The following is a 9,544-nucleotide window of genomic DNA, read 5'->3' on the forward strand; positions in this document are numbered from 1 at the left end:
ATCGATCCATCACCAGGTGGCTGGTGGCGAGCTCCGCCTAGCGTGCGCGAGAATCAAATAACGGAACACCCCCCAGGCGCCCTATGTACTGCGACCGTCCCCCGCAAACGACATCACCTGGCGCGCCCAGTTGTCCTTGATGACCCTGCCTATGCTGGGTATGTACCGGTTCTTGCACCGGTAGCCTGGCCTACCTGCTTGCTTCCCGCTCGTGGAGGGGGTCGGGTAACCACGCACCTCGCCGGCCGTCTTCGCCGCGCTGCCCGCGTGCCTCGCCCGCACACCTCACTCAGCCTCCTGCAGACGGGCAGGCGCCGGGGGCGGTCCGAGGAAGTCGTATCGGCGCGGTGCGTGCGGTTTCGCTCGAGGCGCGCTGCGCTGCGTGGCCGTTGCCTTCCAAAGCGCCGTCTAGCGTTGATTTTCCAACGCCCGCGCATGGAGCGAGGCCCCTTTGTCCCGGCGCTCGCCGCCTGCCCGGCTGCTTGCCTGCTCAACGACTCTCTCTCGCTCGCTCGCTCGCTCGCACGCCCGCTCGCCCATCACCCTGATCTGGGATGCTTGGATGCATGCTTGCTTGCTTAGCTTTGTGTTGTCCGGCAGGCCGCCGTCGTCCCGCCCCGCGTTTGAGTTGCCCACCTCGGATGGGCGCCGTCCTATTCTCCTGCTGCCGCTGCTGCTGCTCTTGCTGCTGCTGCTGCTGCCGCTACAAGCCCGCGGCTCCCTCCGCTCGCAACGAGGTGCAGCTCTGCGTCAAGCTCGCTGCTCGACGGGCCCTTCCTTCGTCACGCCGCCGCCGCCGCCGCCACCGCCGCCTCCGCTTCCTGGGTGCAGCCAGGCCCACCTCTGGGCCCGCTCGCTCGCTCGCTCTCAGCCACCTCGACCTAACCCCGCTGCCCCAAGTGGCCGCCGCCACGCTCCGTCTCGACCTCGCCTCAGCCTCTAATGGCTCCCGCTCCGTCCTCTTTCCCTCTTCCCCTCACACTCTTCAACCCCATCATCCCCATCATCCCCATCATCCTCACCATCACCTCCGCCGCCCTCATCGACCCCCTCTCGATCCTCTGCCGCCTGCTTATCGCCTACAGAGAGCATCATCCCGCTATACCTTCACTCGCCTTTGCCCAGTACGCCGTTGGCAGCTCACGACACCGCCGTCTCCACTCGCCTCGCCACTGCCTGGGCACTGCCTGCATCTCCCCCGCACCTGGAGGACGGACCCCTGCGCACCGGAATCGACCACGACACGGCTCAGCCAGCAGCATCTCCTTTGCTAACGTTCGAGGCTCGCCGATTCGACCTTGGGCTATCCGGCTCTAGATACATCGTCGCTGCCCCTGCGCTCTCCCCCACGCGCCTTCGACCTTCATTGTGCTTCTGCTTGTCGCCAGCCGACGCCCTTTGCTTGCATCGCACTCGCCACCCGACTGACGGCGGCGCTTCATACCCGACCTTGCCGCCGACCTGACCGAGCTCCTGCAGAGTCGTCAAACCGGCTGTTATCCAGGTCGTCACCCTGCGACTCGACAGATCACGGGCACGCCGCTACTTTCACCAAACCCGCCGAGCGAGACGAAAATCGACGGCGACCTCCGAGTGACGCAGCCTTCTTGCACTGTTCGCTCTCGCAGTAGCCTCTCTTTCGACCATCGCTGTTCTCGATCCTTCATCTCGACCAATCCATCTGCTCCTTCCGACGCCTCGACCAGGCCTGGACGGACAGCCTCCTTGCGACTGCACGTCCGCGCTGCGAACCCGACCTCTTGTACAGCGTCGCTGCCCGCTCGAACGGACAAACAAGCCTCGCCGACATCGGCTGCCCCGCTCGTCGGGACCACAGGGTGCGGAGCATGTCGTTAAAGTTCCTCTCCCGCTTGCGGGACAAGGAGAGGTCGCCTGCCAAGCCGAAACCGCTTCCGCCACTGCCATCACCCATCATGGCGCCAAGAACGGGCACCGAGATCGACATTTCAGAAATTCAAGTCATCTGTTGGGACGCCGAATCCACGAAGCGCGACTCGTCCACAGCAAAAGCTCGCGTCCAGGATGCGATCGCTTCAGAAAGCCCAAAGACGCCCCTCTACGAGGCCTTCACCCAGAACAGAGGGAGCAGCTCCTCGTCCTCAGCAGAGGCGGGCCCCAGCAGGCAGCCCTCGAACCCGCAGCTCGCTACGACTACCTCTGTGCTCGACCGCCCGAGGGTCATCTCGACCCGTCTTGAACCAGAGGTCCCACCGCGCATCCACTCCAAGCCCTCGACCTCGACCCTGGACACCCGTGAGGAGCTCCGATCGCCCGAGACCGAAGCTTCGCCCACAAAAAAGGCCGGTCCGTCTCTTACGAAGCGGAAGCCGGCCTCGTCGAGGCAGGCCAGGCCAACGACGGCGGGCGAGCCATCCTCCAAGGCATTCTACCGCACCGACACCATGCAATCAGTCGGCAGCGTAGTCTCTCTGACCAGCGTCGTGGACGACGTCGAACACATTGGCGCCGGATCCAAGGCACGAAAAGGCTCGTTCGGTCTGGCCAAGAAGGCGTCGATGCACTTCTTCCGCAAGGCCAAGTCGCCGTCGACGGCGGACGCGAGGGGCTCGTCGGAATCTTCGGGCGGCTCGCACGAGGATCATCAGCCGCACCTGGCAAGGAGGAGCCGGAGCTCCTCGATGACCTCGCTCTCGTCGGCCGTCTTCAACCTTCGCACCAAGGAGAAGCCGCCAAGCCTTCCGATCTCCCACCACGGCCTCACCGGCGGCTCTGTCGGCCGCCACGTTGGCGAGAACCGCCCGCCAACTTCGTGGAAGCCCGCGTCGGCCTCGACCGAGACGAGCCCTCAGATTCCCTCGCTGGCCTATGCGTCCGAGACGGAGCTGAGCGGGAGCAAGGAGCAGGCAGACGGGAAGCCGCAAAGGTCCAAGGCCAGGAGCGCCATTGCCCGGGCTCGCAGCATCAAGAAGGCAGCATCATCGCATCGGGCCAAGAGCGGATCTGAAGGCTCGACCGCCACGAGTCCGACCGTGTCTGAGACGGCGGCTGGTACGTTTTCCTCCATCGCAACCGCGCCAGCGCAAAGCTTTGCGTCAAACGAAAAGGAGGTGCTCGCGGAGCGGGCCGTCACCGTCAGCTCTCCTGGGCTGCCGACCGTCTCGCTGCCCGGATCGACCTCGTCGAACGAAGCGCAGCAGCAATCGCTCAACGGGCTCATGGCGACCAAGCTGTTCCAGCAGCTCGGTCCTCCTCCCTCTGGGCTGGATGCGTCGGCGTTCGAGAGGCGCGTCGAGATTGTGCTCGAGTACATCGACAGCCGTTGCGCGATCGCGGCGGAGCTGGCAAAGAAGCCGCACTCGCCCACCAGCCCGCGCAGCAGCCTCCCTCCTCCCAGCCGACAGCCAATCCTCCGACGCGGACTGTCGGTTGCCTCGACCGAGGACGAGTTCGACAAGATTGAATGCCAGTTCGAGCAGGAGATGCTGCAGATGCTTGCTCGCGGAGCCTGCGAGAGATCCGTGAGTGTGGCTCCGAACGAGATCGCATGCGCCGAATTGATGTGCGCTGCGGTACTGACCGGCGCCCTGTGCCCTCCCGTGTCCTCTTTTACCTGGCGGAACCTGCAGAGCGTCGAAGAGCTGAAGCTCGACGCCGTCTTCCTCGAGGCCCGCCGCCGAACCGGAGTCGGCCACGCCCGCACTCATTTCCAGCTCTTCTCCGACAGCACCTCGACCGCCAGCCCGCTCTTGACCCCGGATGGTCGAGGATGGGCCAACGGCGCTGGTCTCGGCACCTCGCCGCGGATGACATCGTCGGGCGTCGGCGCTGCCCTGCACGGCGACACGTTGACCGGTCTGGCGATGCCGCTACGTCCGGCTCCGAGGCGTAGGAAGCGGCCGACGACGGCACCCGAAACCCAGGGGCCGGTGCCCGGGTTCGGCCACCTGCCACCTTCGCCGCCTGCCCCGCAGTTCGGGGGCGCGGCGTCTGGCACCCTGTCTGCGTTTGCTGGCACTTCGCACTTCCCGCGTTCTCCCGCGCCCAGCTTCCAGTCGATGCAAGCCTCGGACGATTCGCACGACTACGCCTCGAGGGATGGGCACGGTCTGGGCTTCGAAATTGTGCGACCTGGCGGCTGGACGCACGATGCGGACGGCAAGACGCCTGCGGGTCTCTTCACTCCCCAGTCGTTCAGCGCGAGATCGCCACCTTCGGCGCCGCTGTCGCACGACCACCACTCTTCTCGCAGCAGCCAGGGGCACGGAGGACGCGGCTCGGGGTCCCTGCAGTCGAGCGTGCCACCGCCGTCGCTCTACGGCAGCGGCAGCGGCAGCGGCACCGTGGGCACCTATCCGAGCTTCTACCGACGAGGCTCGAGCGACCGCGACAGCAGCAGCAGCCACACGACACGGAGCGTGCGCTCGCCCATGACGACGACGATGAGCTACGGGCGGTGGAGCAGCCGGCTGAGCGCGGGTACGCGCAACTCGCAGGACACCAATGAGACCGCCGACACGACCGAGTCGACGCTGGCGGGGGGCAGCAGCCACGTCTCAGCAGCCGAGCCGATGGCGCTGTGCGGAATCGAGAAGGCAGCCTACAGGATGCCGCAGGGCAGCGTTGCAAGCTAGCCGGTCCCCGGCTCCCTCGTGCATTGTGCCTTCCACTGCCCTGCCCCGTCCCGCCCCTCCGACGCCGAAGGGGCCTCGAGGTTGGCGACGTGCCACCGCTCGCTCATCAACGCTATCCGAACGCGGTGCGAGCACCGAGACTCGCCTCTTTGCCAGCTGTATAATGATACCACCTGGGCCGGCTGCGCCTGTCGGCCCCTGCCTCTCTTTACCCCTCGTGCCCTCTGTATCATCCACGATTCGCCGCCGATACCACGCTTCCACGGAGCGAGCCGAGCCCAGCTCGAGATCCCTCTTTTCAAACCTGCTGGGTGCTAGCAGAGTGGCTGCCTTGGATTGAGAGGGTGGGCAGCAGATGACTATGGCCCGAGGCGCTCGCTGGCTGAGCGCGCCGGGCGAGGAGATCGAGCCAAGGTCTGGCTTGGCCTGGCCGAGTCAGGCGTGGCCCAACTTGGCCGGGCGTGCCGCAGGGGCCACGCCAAGAGTGAGCGAGCAGGCAGAAAAGGCAGCGCAAGCGTGCATGTGGAGTTGCGGCGGCCGGCCTTGCTTGGCCTTCCTGGCCTGCTGGCGGGTCGAGCCAGCCAGGGGGGAAGACGTTGGAGCTGGCCTGGCCTGGCCTGGCCAGACGAGGGGCCGTCAGGGTCCGCCAGCCCCTCCCTCGCAGGTCGATGCTTGCTGCGCTTCTGTCTCTGCCCTCTCCTCTCTCTCCCCCTTTCCTCCACCACCACCACCATCACACTAGCAGTCGCTCGTCCCGTCTCGGTCCCGCCCCAGCATCCCTGCTGCTATAGCCCACTTGCCCCCTAAGCAGCTAGACGATTCACGCTCAGTCACTCGCCCGCTTCATCGCCTCGCCCACGCCGCTCCACGTCACCCGGCCACGTCATTGTCCACCCCGCGCCGCGCCCTAGTCTAGACACCATCCTCATACCCTCGGTCTCGTCGCGACACATCCTCCACGTCTCCATTGCAGCTATGCCATCCAGGCACCCTCCCATACCCTCCATCTTCTCCAAAGTACCGTCCTCTTCCTCGTCCAGCGCACGCTCCAGCCCGCACAACGCCTCTCCCGTCTCCCTAGCTCCCGTCCGCCCTCTTTCGATAGCCGAGCTGGCCGACAAGGCCAACCAGGCCAGCGATGCGCTCCCATTCAGCCCCGCCATTCCCATACGCCGCTACCTCAACGGCGCCAACACCCTACGCAGGCAGGCCGCCGTCTACAACCGCGAGGGCGACAGAGAGTCGGAGTTCGTCTGCCTCGTCAAGTGCGCCCGGCTCCTCATCGAGCTCCTCCCCAGCAGCCACCCGCAGTACAAGTCGCTCGACCCAGAGACGCGCGCCGCCGTCAAAAGAGACGGCCAGGAACTCCTCGACGCCATCTCGGACGCAAAGTCGGCCCTCGCCAACAGGTACGAGGCCTGGAACGCCCTCGATCCCGAAGCAAAGGCCGCATACAGGCAGGCCGGATCGGACCTCGGCGGCGGTGGCGGCAGCAGCCGGTCGAGAGCCGACTCGAGGAGCTCTAGGGAAGGCTCTGCGACGTCCAACTCGACTCCAAAGCCCTCGTCAGCATCGAATGCGCCTCCACCGCCATCGCCACGGCGTTCGCACAGACCCGCCGCTTCCACATCCGCCCCTGCCTCTGCGAGGCCAAAAGAGGAGCCCAGCATCCCCTTCAAGAAACCGGACCGCGGAGACGATGGCTTCGACGTCCGCCGCATCCTTGGCTTTGGCAAGTCCTCGGCCGATGCTAGCGGCAGCAGGCAACGGTGGGTCACGATGCGCGGACATGAGCGGCAGCCCGAGAGACATGCTCGTTGCAACGCATAGCTGAACAGTCGACTTCTTCGCTTCCTCATCCTTTTTTTCGCCGGCTGATCAGGCGCGATGCCCCGGCCGAGATCCCCTACCAGCCTCCGACGGCATCCACAGCCTTTACCAGCTCTCCGCTCGACCCCTTCGTCCATCCGCACAGCAAGGCCAAGCCCAAGCCGGGCTCGAGCGGGTCCAAGAGGGCACCGGACATCAAGAACATCTCGTATCCGATACTCCAGTCCAAGCCAAGCTCACGGATGAGCATACATCAGACCCAGCAGGGCTTTGCGCCCAGCTCCAGCGCCACCGCAAGGTACTACCAGACGCTGCGGACCAGCGAGACGGCCAGTCAACCCGGCAGCGGGTCCGGCAGCAGCAGCGGCAGAGGCGACCACACCGGCCATGGCCATGGCACTACGGCCGCTATGCCTGACCCATGGACGCACCATTCCAGCATGCCCTTCCCCGTCCCAGGCGCCCCTGCCCTGCCACCACCTCCACCGCGGCCCACACCTCCTCCGCCTCCGCACGCATCCTACGCCCAGATGCCTGTGGCCCAGCCGACGGGCCCTGCGCCCCCCACCCTGCAGCCAAAGCCGCGCTCGTTGCGAGGACCGCTGCCGGCGGTGCCGGCGTATCCGCAGGGCATGCCGCTGCCGCAGGGCGTGTCGCGCGACGCTCACGGGCCGGCCATGCCGACGCTGACGCCGCACACGCCGCACACGCCGACGCCGTCGTCTTCGGCGGCTGCATCCAACGTGCTCGCGCAGGCGGTGCAGCAGATGACGCTGGGCACAGGGGGCCGCAGCCAGGCCCTGAGCCGCGAGGCCGCCTCGCTCCTCGCTGCCGCCGCCAAGCCCGAGCCAGACGAGCCGATCCGCTCCTACACCGAGGGCGGCCAGCCGCTGCGCAGCCTGCTGGTGCCCGAAGAGGTCATTGGGGCCTTCGTGGGCATGTCGGACCCCAACACGCGCGCCAACCTCGAGACGTGCGCGCTGCTCCAGGGCCGGCTGGAGCGCAACCGGTTCCGCGTGAGCCATCTCGTCTTCCCCCAGCAGACGGCCACGTCGGACAGCTGCACGACGAGCAACGAGGAGGAGATTATGGCGTTCCAGGAGGCCAACGACCTCATCACGCTCGGCTGGATCCACACTCACCCGACGCAGAGCTGCTTCCTCAGCAGCCTCGACCTGCACACGCACGCCGGCTACCAGATGATGCTGCCCGAGGCCATCGCCATTGTCTGCTCGCCCGCGCACGAGCCCAGCTTCGGCCTGTTTCGCCTGACGGACCCCACCGGCCTGCGCACCGTCGTCGACTGCCGGCAGCCCGGCCTCTTCCACCCGCACGTCGCCGAAGACGGCAGGGACCTGGCGCTCTACACCGATGCCATCTACGGCCATGTTGCCCTGATTGGCGGCATCGGCCTCGAGATTGTCGACCTGCGCAAGTAGCAGAGGTCGGCGGCGGTCGGCCGGCCCTCTCTCTCTCCGTCCCCTTTCTTCAGTGCTGGCGGCGGCCCTTCTTGCAGCTGCAGCGTACGACGTCGACCATCTTGGGCGGCGTCCTGGCCGCGATCTCCGGGAACGACGTCGACGCATCGAACGGCCGCATCCAGCGCATCGCCTTGATCACTGCGCGGAACGTGGGCAGCGAGACCTGCCCGACGACGCAGCGCTCCGACTCCTGCTCTTCGGCGTCGCTCGCGTCGCCCTTGTCGTCGTGGCCGCCGTAGCCGCCGTTCTCGGCATCGAGGCTGTCCCGGGCGGCGATGGACGCGGCCACGGCAGAGCGCTGCGGGTAGGCCATCGTCCTCTTGGCCTGGATCAGCGCCTGTCGCTGGACATGGGAGCGGATCCTCTCGGTCGTCTCGGCCAGGAGCACGCCGTGCGAGTAGATGCGGCATCGCACCGCTTCCGCGCCCATCTCGGCCATCCGTGCGGCCCGGTCGCTGCCATCGCTGTCGCCGTCGTCGCCGCTGTTGCCACCGCTGTTGCCGCCGCTGTCGCCACCGCTGCCGCCACCGTTGCCGCGGCCAGCGTCCGACAGGTACCGCAGTCCTTCTTGGCCCGGCCCGACGCTGTAGGCAAACTGGATGGCCAGCCCCCAGCCGGAGCACTTTCGCTTGCCCGTCAGCAGGCTGGTCAGCACCTTGATGTTGGGTACGACGGCCAGCTCGGGCGTGCACCACCGGCGCAGGAAAGGCCAGTAGACGTGCTCAAAGACGCGCTCGGCCCGGTCAAAGTCGAAGCGGGCATCGACCAGCACGGCGCCGAGGCTCGACTCGACGACGTCGGCGACGGCTTTCGGGTTGCGCGTCGTCCACCAGTACTGCCTCGGCTCGCCACCGCCGTTGCCGCCGCCGCCGCGACCGAGCTCGGCCCTGTCCTCTTCGGCGCGCCGCAGCTGGCGGACGGCGTCGGTGTAGGTCGAGACGGCCTCCTTGAGCGGCGCCGAGTGGCTGGCGATGAAGCTGGTCAGGTCGAGCACCTCGCACAGCGCCGAGAGCGTGGCGTTCGAGACCATGTTGCTCTTGAGCGCCGTCGCCTCGCCCTCGTCGAGATGCGGGTAGAGGCGGCGGATCTTGAGGATGACGCAGTAGTCGAGGAAGGCGTCTCCCAGGTACTCGAGGCGCTGGTACGAGGGCAACACCGAGGCGAGCAGCGACGGGTGAGTGAAGGCCTCGAGGGCGAGGTGCGGCGCGGCAAACGTGTAGTCGAACACCCGTTCGAGGTGCGACAGCGCCGACGTGTCGACGCGCGAGCGCCAGCTCGGGTCCGGCGGCGGCGAGAGGGCCGTCAGCTGCCCGTGGAACGACGACGGGCCGGCGATATCGTCGGGCAGGATGCCGATCGAGACGGCCGTCTGCAGCACGCCGGCGATGCCCGAGTGGACGAGCGAAGCGCCGAGCAGCGCCTCGACCATGTCGGACAGCGCCTTGCAGGGCACCACGTCCCGCGCCGCGACGGGCACGGCAGCGTCGACGTCAACGAGGCGCTGGGCCAGCGTCAGGTCGGCGTCGTCGGGCGTAGTCCGGATCGTCGGAAGTCCGGCGTCGTCGGCGGCGTTGTCGGCGGGACCTCCGGCACCGGCGTTGGCGGTCCGGATGCCAGGTG

The 9,544-nt window shown here is 67.1% G+C and overlaps 3 protein-coding genes across 3 annotated transcripts in view; 2 read left to right on the forward strand and 1 right to left on the reverse strand.

Moving 5' to 3' along the window:
• Nucleotides 1-1,847: 1,847 nt before the first annotated feature.
• Nucleotides 1,848-4,613, forward strand: PFL1_04800 (uncharacterized protein; the record flags this gene model as incomplete). The annotated part of the gene is made up of 2 exons (XM_007882328.1): nt 1,848-3,500; nt 3,609-4,613. The coding sequence occupies 2 exons, from the start codon at nt 1,848-1,850 to the stop codon at nt 4,611-4,613; spliced, it is 2,658 nt and encodes an 885-aa protein (XP_007880519.1).
• A 975-nt stretch (nt 4,614-5,588) lies between these two features.
• Nucleotides 5,589-7,882, forward strand: PFL1_04801 (uncharacterized protein; the record flags this gene model as incomplete). Its single annotated transcript, XM_007882329.1, has 2 exons — nt 5,589-6,382; nt 6,496-7,882. The coding sequence occupies 2 exons, from the start codon at nt 5,589-5,591 to the stop codon at nt 7,880-7,882; spliced, it is 2,181 nt and encodes a 726-aa protein (XP_007880520.1).
• Nucleotides 7,883-7,931: 49 nt separating this feature from the next.
• The window catches only part of PFL1_04802 (uncharacterized protein), a gene marked incomplete at both ends in the record, with an annotated part of 5,668 nt that continues 4,055 nt past the window's right edge, over nt 7,932-9,544 (reverse strand). Inside the window, one exon of the mRNA XM_007882330.1 lies at nt 7,932-9,544. This exon is cut by the window's right edge and continues 3,733 nt beyond it. Coding sequence (XP_007880521.1) covers nt 7,932-9,544 — 1,613 coding nt within the window.

This window comes from Pseudozyma flocculosa (genome assembly GCF_000417875.1).
Source record: "Pseudozyma flocculosa PF-1 unplaced genomic scaffold scaffold00016, whole genome shotgun sequence".
NCBI lineage: Eukaryota > Fungi > Basidiomycota > Ustilaginomycetes > Ustilaginales > Ustilaginaceae > Pseudozyma > Pseudozyma flocculosa.